Here is a 17,990-nt window from a genome sequence, read left to right as displayed (position 1 = left end):
AACCAAGTAGGGACAGCACAATAATAGGTGGCAACTGACCCTCAGCCTCGATGTGGCCAGTATCACGATACCTGGGGACTACACCTGAGGAGCGGCAATGATCCAAGCACACCCAACGTGGCTGTGTGTGAATATAGGTCCCAGTTCCCTGACTGCCTGATTTTTCAAGAGAAACCAGAAACCTGAATTTGTATGCGCAATCTTTTAACTTTTAAATGTTGGCACAACAATTTTAAAACAATATACGGTCCAAACAAAACATGCCTGTGAATTGAATTTGGCCGGATCTCCACGTTTGACCTGAGCGCCTCCTGTTTTGCAACTCAGAATGATCAAGTTTGAGGTCACTGTCCTAGGATGAGAACATAGTATTTTAAATATTATGGGGACATCAGGAGCACACTTTCAGGTCTCAATCTTCCACTAGAATGTAAACTCCCTGAAGGCAAGAACGCTGTGTTTGTTGATGGCAGCTACATGCTCAGGATCTGGGGCAGAGTCGGAGCTCAATAAATACGGATTGAATGAATGATTCCAAGCAGGCTGCCTTGGGACAGACTCATTGCCTCATCTGGCCGTGTCCAAGGCAGTAGAAGAGTTCCCTTGTCAAGAAAGAGTAGCTCTGGCCATAAACTCCCCTGAACGGGAATCTTCAAACCCGAAAGTTCTTAATGGGATGGGGGTTAGGGCCAGAAGTCAGTCTGAAGAGATCCCAGGGCCCTGATATCAGAGTTCCAACTTGGGGTCAGGGAAATCTCCCCTCTACTTGTTCCCACTCACATTGTCCCATCTCTCTTATTTCCACAGGGATTGTGGCATATCTCCTTGGGGGTGGATGGGACTTGGGTCATGCACACAGAGAGGTTGCTACCTCCTCGAGACACAACCACCCACACCTCAAAGAATTTAGGAAACGGCTGTTTCAGTTGGCAGCATGGTCGAAAAGATGACAGAACTTCAGAGAAAACCTTAAGGAAGAGGTGGGACGGACTGGGACAGGCTGCTCTGTCATTTCTTAGGATAGTGTTCCCTAAAGTGTGGTTTGCGGAATACTAGTATAATTGAATAGATAGTACTTGAAAAACAAGGCAAATAAATTTGGGGAACGGGTTAAATAAAGTTAAACCAGTTTCTTTCCTGCAGGACTTTTCAGAGCCTTTACTATAGTAATATGCCTTATGAAACTCCGCTAACAAAATATAATATGCAGTTCATCCTAATTTGGCCATGGAATTTTTTGTTTGTTTGTTTTTTGATAGCATATCTTTTAACAGTGTTCTCTGAAGACACTTCTTTGAAAGCCTGCCATCCTCCTGACTCTGGAAAGTGAAGTTCTAAGGTAGCATCTTCTTGCAGATCTCGAGACTTTCTCCACTGTCTGGAAGCAGGTCTCTGCTGTGTTTGCCGAACGCCCCGGGTGTGACGGGAGGTCTGGGAGAAGTGAGAGCAGTGACCCAGGGAACTGCCATCAGACCTGCTGGAGGCCCATTTTGCCTTGGACTCAGTCCCTTCTTCATCTTCAGCCTGGCTCTAGGGCAGGGGTGTCCAAACTGCGGCCCGCGGGCCAACTGCGGCCCGCGATCCATTGTTAATTGGCCCGCAGCGAATTCCAAAAATATATTTAGTTTACTTAAATAAACCAGGTGAGGGAATACGTACTTCACCTCGAGTGAGTGGCCCGGCTGTTTGTGTATTTTACCGCATACGGCCCTTGGTAAAAAACGTTGAAAAAAGTTTGGACACCCCTGCTCTAAGGTATCCACAGGTTAAGTGCAAACTCTGCAGCTTTTGCAAATGTGAGCAAGGAATTTCCCCTCCTGCTTTTAAACCACACCGATGCCCTGAACATCTCAGCCACAGTGCCCAGATAAGGACACCTATAGCTTCAAGGTAACAACAAAGTCTGCCAGTCCATTAAATTAAATCCAATGGAGAACACACGTGTGATCAGTCCTGTCATTCACAGCCAGAGGGGTGGGAGGGAGGGGGAGCAGGGGGTGCCAATCAAGGGGCCTGGAAGTTGGGGTGGGAGGGTGTGTATTAGGGAAGATGGTGGAAAGCTTCTTGGGGAAATAAGAGATAAGTTGCCCTTAAATTTCTTCTTGCTCCAGGGAATAGAGTGCTGAACCCTGGGGTTCAAAGGACAGGCTATGCGCTGGACACAGACCCAGGATTAATGGGCAGTCAAGCATTCCTCTCCTTCCCGATTCCTGGGACCTGAGGGATAGGGCAAGAGTGGGCATGTGAGGGCTCGGGGAGGGGGCGCGGGGACAGTCGTGGCGTCAGCGTCAATGATGAAAACCCTCGGAGCCTAGGAGGGGGATGGGAAAAGCAAAGAACTTTGAGGGAGGTGGAGTATGTTGGAAGAGAGGGACCAAATTCTGAGCTTGCCACTGCTGTGGGTGAAAATTGTCGGGAGAGGGCAGTGCAGAGCTTCCTCCTATCTTTCTCCTTTACCTCTTTGTCGTAAGCTAGACACAAATGCAGTGAATGTACCAAACTTGTCTGTCTTCCTCCCCAGGCAGGTAAACTGAGATCCCCGGCGAGCCCTCTGCCTGTCCTCTTCCATGTAGGTAGTCAGTTCAACAAGGGTTATGCTGAGGACTCCAAATTCTCTCTGGTCCACGATCCCACTCACCACAGAAAAAGTGAATCACGCAGCTGAATTATGGTAGGTAATAAGATTTACTGGAAACTTCTCGGCCACATTTAGTACTGGTTTGGTGGATACATCAGAAGGAGGTTGCATAACATTAGGCAGGTGGAGGGGCTGGGAGGGGGATGTGTGAGCACGTGTGTGCGGGTGTGCCTGTGCTGGGACGGCGTGCCTGTCCGAAGTGGTAAGTGGAAGGGTGTGTGTGTGTGTGTGTGTGTGTGTGTGTGTGTGTGTGTGTTTTCACAAGAAAAATGAACCAGAAAAAGAAATGTATTTTATCCCACTGCACGTTGCCAAAAAAGCTAGACTTTCCTCTACCTGTGGCATCAAAAGGGAGTAAAAAATGATCGAATCACCCAGATTATAAATAAGGTTATTTGTTTCTCAAAAATCCCTATTAAAACATTAAATATCAGCTCTTTTGGGGAGAAATACATTCATTTCAGGGAGACCCCAGGAAAGTGACCATCCTTTTGCTCCTGCCCAGACAGGTCGGGGAGAGGAAGCCCCAGAGGGCCCTGAGGGTCCCCTCGAGTTGAGCCAGGTAGCCACTGACATCCTGCCACTGAAGGAGATGGCCAATGCACCATTTACAAATGAAACTGCAAGTCCATTAAATTAAATCCAATGGAGAACACACGTGTGATCAGTCCTGTCATTCACAGCCAGAGGGGTGGGAGGGAGGGGGAGCAGGGGGTGCCAATCAAGGGGCCTGGAAGTTGGGGTGGGAGGGTGTGTATTAGGGAAGATGGTGGAAAGCCTCCTCCTTGTGGGAGCCCCAGTTCCTCCAGTGCTGTGTGTAATGGTGGTGTGTAAATTAGCGAGGCAAGTGGGATGGGGGTACCACTTGGCTCTTGGGCGCCACTTCTCTGGGCCCTCCCCCACACTTTGGATATTGATGGGAGGAGGTATGTAGCACCTTCTCCAACCCCTGGCTTCCTGTTGGGCTGGATGCTTTTCTCCAATGTTTCTTCTGCCTTCTCTGAAGGATAGAATGAAGAAGAGAGGATGGAGGCTGATGGAGCCAGCCTGGAGCAGAGGGACAGGAGTGGGGGTCCCGTGGGATGGAAGGATTCCAAGCTAACCTGGCTCCACCCTCTCTGACGGTCTGTAGAGGGGGTGGAACATACGAAGGGCTCCATCAGACGGCTGGAACATCTGGGATAAGACACCATTGTCCTGTTGTTATAGGAGCTGAGTTCTGTGACCACCTAGGGACAACTGTGTTCCCCAAAGTCATCTTGATAGGGCTCCTAGCCCAGGTTCTGCCATCCCCTTGGGTCCTGGAGCCAATCCAGGTGAAGGGTCTCCTCTTAAGCTCCTATAATTTGAGCCCACCATCTTACCATTTGTTTCCAGGAGAGAGAGACAGAAATCGGCTCTGGTGGCTCCATCCCTCTCCCCAAGTCCATGGTTGCCCAAACCCAGAGATAGGGCCTAGGAGGAATGAGCTGGAGCCCTGTGGAATCTGGGTCCCACTCTGATCTTCAAGATGTGATGCCTCAGGCCCTCCCACTCCTCCAGTCACTGGCTATATATGTGGGATCCCTCCTGCCTTTGAATGTCTCTCAAAGGAGCTGAGAACTGTCTGGGGATAGAACCCAGACCCCCTTTGTCTCTCTCTCCCTTTCCTCCTAATTTTCTCCCCTGGCAAAGGCTCACTCTGCAAACAGTGGTCGCCTCACAGTGCAGGGCTTGTAAACGACTCAAGTCCTTCAGTGGGGGTCCCATGGGTGCCATCTGTCCTCGGGGATTTGGTGAGTCCAGCTCTCACTCCTGCCTTTCCGTACAGGCTGCTTGACCGGCCCCACCAAACGGAGTCCTCCACAGTTCTAGGGAAGTGGGGCTGGGGTATCATAGAAGCTTGGTGGTTGGGAAGGAGCAGGTATCTCCTCTGCATTTCTTCAAGCTACTGACTTTGGGAAGCTAGGGCCCGACTTCCTTGGTGTTGCCTGCCCATGACCCCTTCCCCCCCACCCCGAAGCCCTCCTGATGACACTCCTCTCCTGCTCGGTGATCAGTGCCATCTGGGCTTCCGACTACTCCAGGGAGTCACTGTGTTCCAAGCCCAGGTCACTGACATTCGTTGTCTGAAGCTCGTCGGCCTCCTCCTCCAGCTCCTCTTCCTCCTCCTCTTCCATCTCATCCTCATCCTCTTCTTCTGTCCCATCCAATGAGTCATCGTGTGCGGCCATCATAGCCTGCTGCATGGCCATGGTGGCATTGTCTGAGGTCAGGGACTGCAGGTTGTCCAAGTTGATGGAACCTACATGAGAGAAGAAGGCACGGACGGGTCAGGCCCAGGAACCTCCATGTGGGAGAGCTGAATGGACTGCTTCATGGGGTGGGGAGCTGGACAGTTCCCCGGTATGAAGCCCCCACCCATGTACTTGTCAGCCACTCCCTGCCCCAGCCTAAGCAGCAGCACTCCTGGTCACCATTCACTGAGCACCTTCTGTATAAATGTGTTTAATATTGTTGATGTTCTAACCATTCTGTAGGGTAGGTACTATTATCCCCTTTCTAAAAAGGAGGAAATTGAGTCTCGGTTAAAGTTATTAGCTCATGGTGACACAGTCAGGCATAAGAGAGCTGAGATTCTTTCCCTGTTGGTCTAGCTCAAAATCTATTTATTTCCATGATGCCTCATGAGACACTTGCTCGTCACGTAGGAACTGGTTCACAACCATATAAATGCACATATCCATGAAGGTATGTATACACACATGCATACCTCCAAACCGCCTCCCACACAGAGCTATCTCCATGTGCCAAGTTATAAAATGTCTGGCTCATTGAATTATTCATTGTACACCAGGCAACCGGCAATTAGAAAAGTGTATATGGAGGGTGTGATGGAGAAGCTGGAAAAACAAAGCTCTTCCTGGCCTTCGTTCACAAGCCAGCTGCCTGGTCAGTATTTATAGATAGCCCTGGCTCTTGGAGAACTGTGCAGACACTGACTGGTGCTAAGGAACTTAGGGTGGGTGTGGGAGTGAGGAGGAGGCTCTGCTGAGCAGTCATTGACTCAGAAGACCGCCGACTCCCACTGGTCTTTGTGAGATTGCTTTTGGCTTGTTAAAGTATATGCACCGTTTAGTGGGGTCCGGGAAGGGATAACTATTCCGACAGAGTGGCCCCTGCCTCTCGGGCGGACGAATAGATGTCCAGCCCTTGAATCTTTGCACGGCTGTCCTGAAGGGGCTCCAGGGGCCTGCCCGCCCACCAGCCCTCAGCCTAGAGTACACTCAGCCCCAGTTCTTACCATCGGGATTTGTCCCTGGGGCACCACCTTGCTGCTGCAGCACCCCCGCAGCAATGGAGTTGGGCCAGAATCTTTGGGTGGGCCGGTGCTGTGACTTGATCTTCTTGGCTTTAGGGGCAGGGTCTGGGTTGCTGGCATCAAGCATGGGCTGTAGGATGCGCCTCCGGGCATTGATGAACCTGCCCAGGGGTGAAGGAGGAGACCTGGTTAATCACCTCCCAGGTGGTGGTGGGGCTGAGCGCACGTGCATGAGTGTGCGTGCAGAGAGTGGGGGCTAAGCTGCTTCCAGATTCTCAGCAGCGGATCCACTGCACAGAGCAGACGGATCTGACCTGCGGTGTGACAGCCCAGCTGAGTCAAGGGCGCTGGGCACTTTGGAGCTCACGGGATCACTTAGTCACCACAAAGCAGCATGGGATGAATGCGTGAGGAGGGTCAGGAGTCTCTGCTTGAGACTCATCAGGATTGGACAGAGGAAGGAACAGCTTTGTTGGCCAAAGGCACTAACTTCTGACTTCTCCCCAGAGGGCTGAGGGCTCCGATCAGGGGACTCAACTCTTGGGTCCACTCCCATCCAGCCAGACCTTGCTCTCTGAGATTTCTATGACAACCCAGCCAGACACAGAGAGGGGGAAACTGGGATCTCTGTGAGGTTGGAATGGCCAACTGTTCCTCCCTTTCAACTGCCAGCTTTGCAGAATGTTTTAGTTTGCATTCAGTTCACATACATGGTGGGCAGACCAGGCGACCACTGGTGGATGCAGGTACTTGTTTTTGTCTCTGCAGGGCATGTGGGGCTGGGTTTTCAATCCGGTGATGTTCCTGACACAGTCTCCCAGCAGAGGGCGCTGAGAAGCTGCGGATGAAGCCATAGACGCCTGCTGATTTTGGCTTTCGGCTTCTAGCCCAAATGGGAGGACAGCTGTGGGTGGCTAGGCTGCGACTGAGGCAGAGCTGGGCATTCTAGTCTCTTCTCCCTGCTGTGCACAACCCTGCCAAGCATGTGGCCCCTTCATCTGAGAGCCTTTGGGCAGGTAAAAACTCACCAGTTATTTACTTGCAGGAGGGTGAGGTTTGTCTGGGCCGCGATCTGCCTCTTCTCATCCTCCGTGGGGTAGGGGTGCTGAAATGAGAAGTGAAGGGCTAATGAGGGGTGGGCAGGTGGTGACCTGGTCCCCCTAGGGACGGTGCCCACGTCACAGGCAGCCCCAGTGGTTTGGAAGCCCAAACTGGGAAGAGTGTAATGGTTGTTCCCCCAAAAGAATGGACTTGGGGCTTGGAGCGTGGCTGCCCCAGGACTGTGGCTCCACATTCACCGCCCTCCGGCTCTCAGCCCGGTGCCCCAGGATGGGGACCAAGGTGGTTTCCCTATAGTTTGATATATCAGGAAGTGCCTCCAAGGCACTTTCTATCCTTCTTACTTGGTCCTCCATCAGGCAGGGCAGGCATTGGTTGGGTGAGGCTGTCAAAAGCCCACAGGACCTTCAGAATGGGATAAATGGGGTGAACGAATCAACTCAATTCAACCAGCTGATATTTACTGTATATCTACCGTGTGCCCAGATTGATGCCCGGCACCCCGGGGCAGGGGCAGGGGGCAGGCGATCCGTACAATGATTATAACCACTTATCTAATACTTTATAACCCGTCAAACGTTCTCATGCACTGACTTCCATTTAATCAAGCTTATCACTGAAACTGTGTACGCTAGGCCCAGTTAGGTATCGTCAAGCCCACTGTACAGGTAAAACGGAATGACTTCTCCAGTGTCCCTCACACGGTGGCACCGGCGTGGAACTTAACCCTTCTGATTTAGGTCCAGGTTTCCTCCCATTCTTTCCTGATGCCACTTGACAAGACCAAATCAGTGTCCCGGTGGGGTGAGTGAGGAAGCAGTGTAGGTCTGCTACATTCTCCAGGACTTCAGTCCCTGCCCTGATGACATGTGTGTTCCCTCTCTTAGATTGGGGCAGAGACCTTGTCTTATTATTGCGTCTTATCAATGTATCCCTAGGGCTCTCCACATGCAAATGACATGTAAATGACTGCCAAGTGAAAGAAAGCAGAAACAAAGCAATAGATGCTGTGGTATGGGGAACCAACACCATGGAAGATTCGGAGTAGGAGAAATGGGTGGTAGCCAGAGCGTAAGGAAGGCTGAACAGGTCACATTAAAGAATGGGAAAGTTTGGGGGAACAGTGGGAAGGGGGTCCTTCTGGCTCCCCCAGATGGTGAGCCTCATGATAACTGGATCTATGCATCTGTGTGTCTTTCCCAGGCTCCCACACAGCACCTGACACCCAGGAGGCATGCAATAGAGGTGTGATAAGTGTCTGAGTGCGTCAGTCTTGCCCTGGAAGCCAGAGGAGATTTGGGGGCTCTGAAGGCAGAGGGCCAAGCCATCCAGCATCCTCAGGCCAGGATTATTCCCTAGGATTGAGGTGGTGTTAAGATGGTGCTTGGGCTTTCTAAAGTTCCAAAGACTGGGACTCAAATTCTGGCTCTATCCTGATTAGCAGTGAGGTCTCAGGCATGTATGACATTGAACCCTGCACCACAAAGTCATGTCATGATGAAATGAAATTATACCTGTAAAGTGCTCAATAAGATGTGGCTGTTCATGTTATTCTTATTGGATGATGTCAGCAAGGTACTTACAGCGCTCTAAGGAATGAGTCTGAGATCAACAGCCTTCGGAGTAACCTTATGCTCAGTGACAAAGGAAGCAACGTGCTCTGCTGGCCTCGGCACCCCTGACTGAAGTGCTCAGGATCACATGTGATTTAATTGACACCTGTGACCCTGACCGCCATGCCAGGGCAGCAGGACTTGTGATTCATACATTAAGATTCTAACACAAAGGAAAGCACATCAGTGTCACAGGAGCCAGTTTCATCCAGATTAGGAGGGAGCAGGGGAGGCTGGGAGGAGACATTGCAGGCCCCAAGGGGAGAGGAGCAGGGCCTCTGTGTGTCCTGACACCTTCTGGGGAAAGAGTGGTCCCCACGCCCTTCTACCTTCTCCATGGACTTCCCATCTCCCGTACCAGGAAGCCAAGCTGCCTTTCTGTCCATGGCCAGCAAAGAGAACGCAGAAAAATATGGCAATAGTTCGGCTTTCTTGGGCCCCATTAGGCCGTTTCGTGCCTTCATGCCTTTCCACATGTTGTTCCTTTCACTGGGATGTTCTTTCCTCCACTTTTCCACAGCATGTGTTTCTGAGTGAAGACTAGTCACAGATTAAATCTTCTGCGAGACCTTTCCCAACTCCCGAGGGCAAAGTTAGTCGCCGATGCACTTAAATAATTGTGTTTAGCCCCCTATCTGATAATATATGTTTCCCCGCTATTCTGGGAGCTGCTCTCAGGCAGGAGCCTAGTCTAATTAGATATTGTGTCTCCAGCATCCAGACCAGTCACAGAGTAGATGTTTAATGGTCATGTATGGAACAGGTGAGTGAACCAACACAAGAAGGAGATGGCCGACTTGTTTCCTGAGCGGAGCAAGGTTCGCCTTGCCAGCCATGCTGGTTCACTAACCCATAGATGCTTAAGCCACTGCAAACTGGGTGCCGCTAATGAAAGATACCTGGCCGTCAGAGCTCACAGCTGAGACGGGAAGGCTGTAGGCAAAGGCGAAAAGCCTCTATTCAAGTAGTAAATGGCAGTGTGTAAGTCCACTGGGTGGTAAGAGGAGGGTGAGGCGGCGCTGGTTGGGGAGGACTCCCCACGGAGGTGAGTCTTCTGCGCACGTTGAGGAATGGCCAAGCCGTCCTAGTGCAGGAGGAGGTGGGCCTTCCAGGCAGCAGGCCTGCACTAGGACTGTGTTTAGGCCAGTCAGACGCAAGTCTCCACCACTATAAAGACCTCCAGAGAAGGAAGCCTTTCAGCCTTCCACAGAAGGATAATGTTTGCTGTCTCTAAGGAGGTTTCTGGTGCAGGCCTCCATGCTGAGTGGAGGTCATGAATCCATGGATTAACATGCTCCCATTTAATAGACAAGGATAAGAAGAGTGTCACCAAAGCTGGCTGGCTGTTCTCTATGGCTGAGGATATTAACCTCTTCTCCTCCCCGAGTGCAGGTCCCACCACCCATCCTTCCTGGAACCGGTATCTCAGGAGGCGAGTGGTAGAGGTCGGGGGATGAGTAGCAGCAGTTGGCCCAGCTTGGGGGACAGGTGTATCATCCAGAACATTCCTGGCACCACATCTGAGTGCTCATGGGAGTAGTCCAGCTTGTACACGCCTTAGACCAGATGATTCTTGAGGACAGAATCAAAATAGTCCTGGCCCCTGGACAGACGTTGATTTGGTCAGTGCTACTTTTAGCACAATTGGAATGGCTGGGGGCCAAGGACGGGACGAGGAATCAAATGAGACCATGGGAAGCCATCGAGCCACCATGGTAGCTGCTCTCTGATGACTAACTAGAGGAACTTCTCTAGAGTCGAGAGGGAAGGGTACAGGCAGCAGCTCTCTGGAAGTAGACAATTCTTCCTTGAGAAAGAGGTACAGACAGGCCCGAAAAGCACAGATCCGTCTCAGGGCCAGCATGGAGCCTCACGTGACGAGGCAGAGCTGCCTGGTGGCTAAGAAGGTGGCCTCTGGAGAGGTCAAATCCTGCACCCACCACTTAGCAGCGGTGTGACCTTGGCAACTTGTTGTTTTATGTCTCCAATCCTTAGTTTCCTCAGCTTAAATTGGAAATCACTAAAGTGCCTACCTCTGGGACTGGTTTAATGAGCTAATGGAGGAAAGCATATATGCTCCATTGGCTCACCCTGTACAATGTGGTGACTTCTCCCAGACATCATATCGTTGACTATTCAGTCTTCAGAGAAGGAAATTACAGGACTTACATAGAATAAGTGTTTGATGGCACTGTAGTCACCATCAGGAAATCCCCGGAAATCTAATCTAAACTGTACCCCACCTTTTTCTGACACCTCCCTTTATAGTCCCATAACTCAACTCTATTGAAGCTGGAGGCATCTTTCAGTTTGAAGAATGGGTTCTGCCTGGGGTCCTGGGTCTCAAAGAAGCTTGGCCAGGGCTGGTTCACAGGTCCCTGACCACTCCTTTCACTGAAAGCCCACCGCGAGCTTGTTCTTCCACGTCCTAGCCCATACTGATAAGCATGAGGCCGGCCAGGTCACCGAGGGACACAACACATGGGAAGGAACAGCCCGCTGGTGTCAGTGGGCTCTGTGCTCTCTTTCTCCACTTTCTGCTGTGACCAGGAGTCAACCACACCCTTCATCCCTTCTTATGCCTGACCAGCTGTAGGTGCGAGGCTGGGTGAGGGCCACAGCTCCGTTGGCTTGGCATAGCTCTGGGAGGGTTGAAGGCCAACCAGAGGGAGGCAGCAAGATGGTGAGGGCCCCGAAACAACCACATTTTATCATTGAAGGCAGGGTGCACCCTGATTTCAGAGATGCCAAAATGGAAACACACGACTTTTAGAATGGAGAGAAGCACAGTAAGTCACCCAGGGAACGTGGGCGTTGCCCTTGCTCAGAGTTTCCATTGTTTCATTTTCTCTTTTTTACTCCCCTCCCCTTACCATTGTGCACACACGGAAAAGCACAAAGTACTAAAATGTATAGAATCATGTATTATCACAAACACCCATGTGATCACCACCCAGGTAAAAAAATAGGATCCTGTCAGTACCCAGAAACCCCCTTACCCCCTCCGAATCACTACCCCTAAAGATAACCTGGTTTTGAATGGTAATTGCTTTCTTGCTTTTCTTTACTGTTTTACTATGTTACATCCTTAAACATTATGGTTTAGTTTTGCCTGGGTTTTGGACCCTATGTAAATGGGACCATATAGCATCTCGTATTTCACTCCACAGTATAGTTGCGACATTCATCTGTGGTGTTTCTGTGTAACTGTAGCTGTTTGTTTTCATTGCTGCATAGTTTTCCCTTGTGAAAATCTACGGCCTTCCCCTTCTTCACCCTCCTGCAATCTCAAAGCTATTCTCCCTCCCTCTGGTTTCTGTTTTAATCCATTCTTCACACTGCGACAAGATGGGCCCTTCTTAAGCTGGCCCCAACACCTTAAGCCCGTTGGGCTGCCCCTCCTATGAGCTCTGACTGCTTGCCCTGCCTAGGATCCCACACACTACAGGTTGATTTGTTCAGTGGTCTGTCACCCAGACCAGAAAGCCTGCCGGTTTTTGAGAAAAGGGACCATAACTATTTTTTCACCCCTACCTCATCAATGGCAGGAAAATGCTGGCCCAGCTAAGGGTTCAATACGTCTTCGTTGAAGGAATGATCACAGGGACCTAAGGGGCCACCGGTACTTGTCATTGTTCCCTTGTGTGTCTGTGGGTGTGAAGGTAGGTGGCAGAGGGTGAGGGAGCATCAGGGATTCAGTCTCCCCAGGAATTTTACCCACAGTTAGATGGCCTGACTTAGTCACAGTGCTGTTCCACAGGGATTGTTTCACGTGTATTTCAGTGGGAGGGGAGGAGGGCGGGCACTCAGGACTCCACTGGGCACACTGCTCAACTCTCCAGAGCAGTCCTGGCGGCAGCAGTGAGAAGTGGGTGACAACATGGACTCTAAGGCTTTGGATCCTGGTCTCGCATCAGCTCAAGACCTTGAGCTCATTTCTCAGTTTCCCCTTCTGTAAAACGGGGAAAGAATTCCTCCTACCTCAAGGCTGTAATAAGGATTAAATGAGTTAATATTTGGAAGGTGCTTAGAGCAGTGCCTGGCATGCTCTACGAGTGTTTGTTAAATAAATAACAAAGGAAATAAATCTGCTGTTCGGCGCACGTAGCTCCGTTTCTGTAAAAGCCACAGGTTGTTTTCCTGACAGATGGCAAGAGCGCCAGCAGCCCCTTCTGTGCATGTATAAATGTGCTCCTTTCTGCAAAGGGGTTTCATTTCCTGGACGCTGGGACTGCTTCAGCCCCTGTGCACGTATGATGGGGGCGTTTTCTCCTAACCTGGATCTCAGGCTTCTTGGGGGAGGCTGTGAGGTTGGAAATTTGCCCTGGTCATTTTCCAGGTGGAATCGCTGAGCTGCAGGCTCCCATGGAATGTGGTGGGGCTCAGTGCAAGCCAGGGGTCTCCCACATCCCTCTCTTCTCAGCTGAGCTCCAGCCAACCCTATGGCTGACGGCCTATTGTCAACGAGGCCGTCTTCAACAAAGACTCCTGATCTTGCCTCCCTCCCCGGGACTCACTGCTTCAGAAGCAGCCAGTGTGGCACACACCCTGGGACTGCAGCTACCCCAGGGCATGCCTCCCACACTCTCCATCCTTCCTGGGGAGTCAGAGGGCCGATTCCGGGGTCTATTCTCCCTACATCCCTAGAGTGAAAGGGGGGTGCTAGAAAACACTCTCAAGTCACAGGCAGGAATCCATGACCTAATGTTTCTCTGGCACAGAAAGATGAATGCAGTCAGGAACACAGCTGGCCGGACTTCCAGCCTCCAGGTGTGCTTTCCACCAAAGCTCCACACGTACAGATGCCTGAGCTTCATGGGAGAGAGAACAGTGCTGAGGGGCCACATGTTTCCTCAGGAGGCAAAGGTGAAAGTAAGGGGACAAGAGGATGTCATGCTCACAACTGAGAGGAGGGGCCAGTCCCTTTGGTCAGAAGGACTCACAGGCCAGGTGGGCATTGATGATCTGTCAGGAGTAATTCTCAACCAGGTGACTACTCTTTCTCCTCTTCCCTCCCAATCCTAAATCCTAGCCATCCTTGAAGGCCCAGCCGACGTCCCAGCTCCTCCACCAAACCCTGTTAACTAACATCTCCCTATTGCACAGAGCCCTAGAGGCCACGGAGATCAGCCTCTCTCTAGGGCAGGAGTCTTTCACTCCAGACCTTTCAGCAGTGCACCCCAAATAAGTTACAGGTGTGCAGAAACAATGCCCTCCTCGGTCCCAGGGGTGGCTTGGCAGGGTCTGAGGCAACGAGAGTCTCTGGCTGATCTATAGCTGCAAGCAGCCTCACTGGTTTACTACCAGTTTTCTGTGCGTGCCATCCCAGAAAAGGTGGGGAAGCTTGGCTCCGTGGTGCCACTGTCACTCAGGGTGGCAGCCCTTTGCTCTGGAGGTTTGGAAGATCTTTTTATTGAACTCAAATCTGTCTCCCTACTCATCCAGCCAGAGAGCACAGCCTGTCCTCTGACGTCACACAGACGTCCACAGCGCTGCCTCTTACCTCAGGACAAGCATTGGTACCACTTACCGGATACCTATAGTTTTCAGCTAACTTTGAATACTACAATATTCACAGAGTGCTCTGTGAAAGTGCTAGATATATATCCTCATTGAATTCTCCAGGCACCTATGAAATAAGAATCATTATTTCCACTTTCCACATGAGATAACTGAGCCTAGGATGGTTAAAAAACTGGCCCCAGGTTATACAAGTAGTAAGTAGCAGAGGCGGGTTCACACCCCTGTATCTTTAGGGGTCCACGTCCACTCCACCTCTGCACTAGAGCAGCTGTCAGGCACTGTGCTTTTTAACATGTCACTGATCATCGTCAGCGCAGGTAGGTGTTATTATCTCCACTTTACGAAGAGGAAATTAACACCAGAGAAGTTAATTGACCCATTCAAGGTTAGATAGCAAGTAAAGATGGAGCTGGGTTCAATCTCAGGTCCGTCTGCCTCCAAAGCCCTACCCTATATGCTGCCCTAGACCAACAAATCCCTTCTACAGACCAAACATCCCCAGTGCCTTAACCCTTCATCATATGACATGTGTCCTGTTAGAGTCATTTGAGCAGACATTTCCCCATCTTGGCTGCCCTTCTCTGGGCACAATTTGTCAAAGGACCTTTTGAAATCTGATGCTCAGTCCTGGACACACTATTCTGGGTGTGTCTGACCAGCACAGATGGTCAAACTCCTCTCACCTTTATTCATTCTTCCGTTCTCGAGCCCTGGACTATGTGTGTTTGTATAACAACACTTGATTACATCATGGGTGACCACTCATGGTTTATGTGTATAATTTATTCCCCCAATTAAATTGTCAGCCCTTTGAATGCTGAAATCTTGTCCCAAACCTGGAATTTAGGTGTTAGAGCTCCAGTATTTGGAAATTAGATCACATTTTTCCATAGAAACAAGTTATTTTATTTTATTTTATTTTTTGAAACAAGTTATTTTAAAAGCAGCAGTTTTACAGGCTAGCCCCAAAAGCCAATTTAGTTAAAGATCAGTGTTCTGGTGGAGAGGAGCCTACAGGGTTCAGAAGGACAAATAATAGATCCTCCTCTACTTTCAGGGCACAGAACTAGACCTGGGTGAAGTCTGAGAGGGTGAACGTGGACTTTGTCAGGGTCTCCTTTCTTCTGACCCTGTCCACACTCCCCAGCACCTCTTCTCACAGGGCCCCTGTGGCATCCTCCAGTCAGCACTCTGAATCGGAGGTTTCCAGCCTCTAGGACGTCAGGGTCAAACCCCCTGAAGGTACATTCCTGATGATGTAGATAAAGCTTTCATCCATTCTCTGAAGCGTCAAAGGCCCAGAAGACGTTCAGAACAATTGCTACAAACCCTTCCTCCGGCATCCCATTTGGGGTTGCCTTCTGAAAGTGCTGTGTTAAACAGTATTCTAATCTTTAGAAAAAAGTGTTCTAATCTTCATCTTCTCCCACTAACAAGCGCCAGCACTCTTCCCACGAAGCTGCTCTTAGCTGAGTGGAGGTAGAAAAGGCAAGCGCTGGACTAATTCATACTAAGCTGTGAACGAATGGTGGCCTCATGGACTCTCCTAAGCATCTGCTTTTGACAGGGATTGGATCCTTTTAAATGGATCTCTGATGAATGGAATTTTAGGAAGTAAAACAAAGTTAAAGGAAAAAGGAGCAGACAAGATATTTTACAAGAATGATTCAGTTCCTCTAAGCCACTTTCTTGGTTTTCAAGGTTTTCTTACTTTTGCCTCCAGAGATTCCCTACAAGGGTCAAGATTTCTCTCAGCATTTTCCAAGGCAGGGCAGATAACGGGGACTCCAGGAGTGAGACTGGATGGAGGCATTCGCAGCGGTGTCTGTGTCTGTATCGGGACAAAGTGCTTTCACACCATCATCTTATTCTATTCTCACAACACTACTATGAGCTGGAGATTGTATTCCCCATTTTACAGCAGAGGAAACTGAGGCTTCATATGAGGTCAAGCAACTTGTCCCAGGTCCCCTGGCTAGGTAGAGGGGGCAGTGAGACTCAAATCCAGATCCTACCTCCAGGTACCACGTCTTTCCATAGACCACATGCACTCTTTTCGTTTGTAAGAGACCTCGCTGTTTCTAAGTCAGCTGTACAGATGGATGCTGTCCGTGGGTCTCTGACAGGGATGGGTGCATAATTCCTTTAGGGCTTAACACAATGCTAGGCACAGGGAAAATGTCAAAGCATGCAAAGAATGTCTGTTGAGTGACTGAAGGCAACACCGCAAAGAGTACAGCTGTGGCCCTGGCTGGATGCTGAGTAGGCTTGTGAATGTGATGGATGGAGAAGTGAGAGGAAAGGAAGAGACAATAAGGCAGCCTCACCATATCTGAAAACCAGGGCGGAGCATATCAAATCCTATGCCTCTCTCAGGAGGAGGCTCTGTGCCTCAGCTGAAAGTAGGGTCCCTTTTGCTTTACCTGCAAGGGAGCCCAGAGAGGTTCCCATAGTTTCTTGGGCAACGTGGAGGCAGTATGGCTTAGTGGGTGAGAAAGTAGAGCCTCGAGTCACACAGGCCTGGGTTCAAATCCTGTGGGTCCTTCGGGCAGGTGTTACTTTCTTTGAGTCTAGTTTTGTTGTTAGTAAAATGTGGATAAGAGTAGTGCCCATCTCCTGCGGGGCTGGGTGGATCACAAGATGATGCATGAAGATGCTAGCACGTATCTAGCACCCTGCAGTGGTTAATGAAGGCGCTGCTCCTGTGACGGGTGGGGGGCCTGCTGGGGCTTGGTTTCATCTGTAGGATTCCCTCCCCCGACCTCCAGACTATTCTGTAAAGCTGCTCGTGTGCTTGGGTGGCTGCAGTCCAGGGAACAGTCATTTTTGGGTAAAAATGAATAGGATCACCCAGCAGGGCAGGGGGAGGCTGGCATGTGGAGCAGAGGGGATGGGGCAGAAGCTGAGGAGGAAGTGCAGTCCTCTCCCTTTACTCCCCTCCATGGAGAGGACCCTCTGCCAGTGTTTCTCCCCCAGTCTGGGTTTGCTATGGAACCACTGCTTCCAGCAGGAGTTTAGCCTCTTTCCACCAAAATGCAATAGCAAGAAAATATCACTGGATTCTTCAGGGACACAGAAGGAAGCAGCTAATGGATGAAACCATCTACTCTCACTGCAACTTAACAGCAAAAAGGCTCTGGGTTTAGTCTCCATCCCAGGAGCATTGTACCATCTGAATACATTTCTCTAGCTGCTAATGCCACAGAACAGTGGCAATGACAAGAGGCCTCAGACACAGGACGAAAGGACTCAAAGAATACTGACTTCTGCCAGAGGGAAAGATGACAACAGGAAAAAACAATGTTTACTGTAGAAGTTCTAGTAACCGATTTCTGTTAACCAAGTTTGCAGACTATACAATGCTCTCCATTTCTTCTATAAACCGTCAGAACTGCTGTGCACATTGTCCTGAATGCTTGAGATGAGCAGGCTACTTTGCAGGATGTTCATTAGCCAATTCACCTGCAGCTAGGTCAGCAGTGCTTGTATCAAACTTGTTTATGCCAGTTATATGTGCTATTGTAATTATATCATTTAATTAGCAATTCTGCAAACCAATGAAATATGAATGCAAAAAGAAGGAGTTATTGTTGTTAAACACTAAATGCAATGCTTTTGAAAGACTTGAGACTCAAATTTGCTTCAAGATGCCGTATAGTTAGGAACAGAGACACAAATGTTAAGAGACTGGAATACACAATAAAAATCTAGAAAGATCCTGCAGCCAGATTACTTTCCAAATGCCAAAATTCTTGACCATACATCAAAAGATTAGTAAATAAATGTATGTACATCTTTTAAATTAAAGTGTGTCTTTTTAAATGGTTGTTCCTTTCATTATCCAGCTTTTCCAATT

At 49.8% G+C, this 17,990-nt stretch overlaps 1 protein-coding gene across 2 annotated transcripts in view; it reads right to left on the bottom strand.

Moving 5' to 3' along the window:
* Window positions 1-2,599: 2,599 nt before the first annotated feature.
* PKNOX2 (PBX/knotted 1 homeobox 2) overlaps window positions 2,600-17,990 on the bottom strand; it is a 255,540-nt gene continuing 240,149 nt past the window's right edge. Inside the window, exons 10-12 of one of the 2 annotated variants that reach the window (XM_033098363.1) lie at window positions 6,968-7,044; window positions 5,922-6,100; window positions 2,600-4,922 (exon numbers count right to left, since the gene is read on the bottom strand). In XM_033098363.1, the coding sequence (XP_032954254.1) occupies window positions 4,696-4,922; window positions 5,922-6,100; window positions 6,968-7,044 (483 nt within the window). In that variant the 3' untranslated portion in view covers window positions 2,600-4,695. The remainder of the gene's footprint in view (window positions 4,923-5,921; window positions 6,101-6,967; window positions 7,045-17,990) is intronic. The other variant, XM_033098362.1, reaches the window with a different exon arrangement.

The sequence above is a fragment of the Rhinolophus ferrumequinum genome, chromosome 25, assembly GCF_004115265.2.
Source record: "Rhinolophus ferrumequinum isolate MPI-CBG mRhiFer1 chromosome 25, mRhiFer1_v1.p, whole genome shotgun sequence".
Classification (NCBI taxonomy): Eukaryota; Metazoa; Chordata; class Mammalia; order Chiroptera; family Rhinolophidae; genus Rhinolophus; species Rhinolophus ferrumequinum.
The sequence above is the reverse complement of the archived record's forward strand: the minus strand, read 5'-3'. Positions and strand labels throughout refer to the sequence as shown.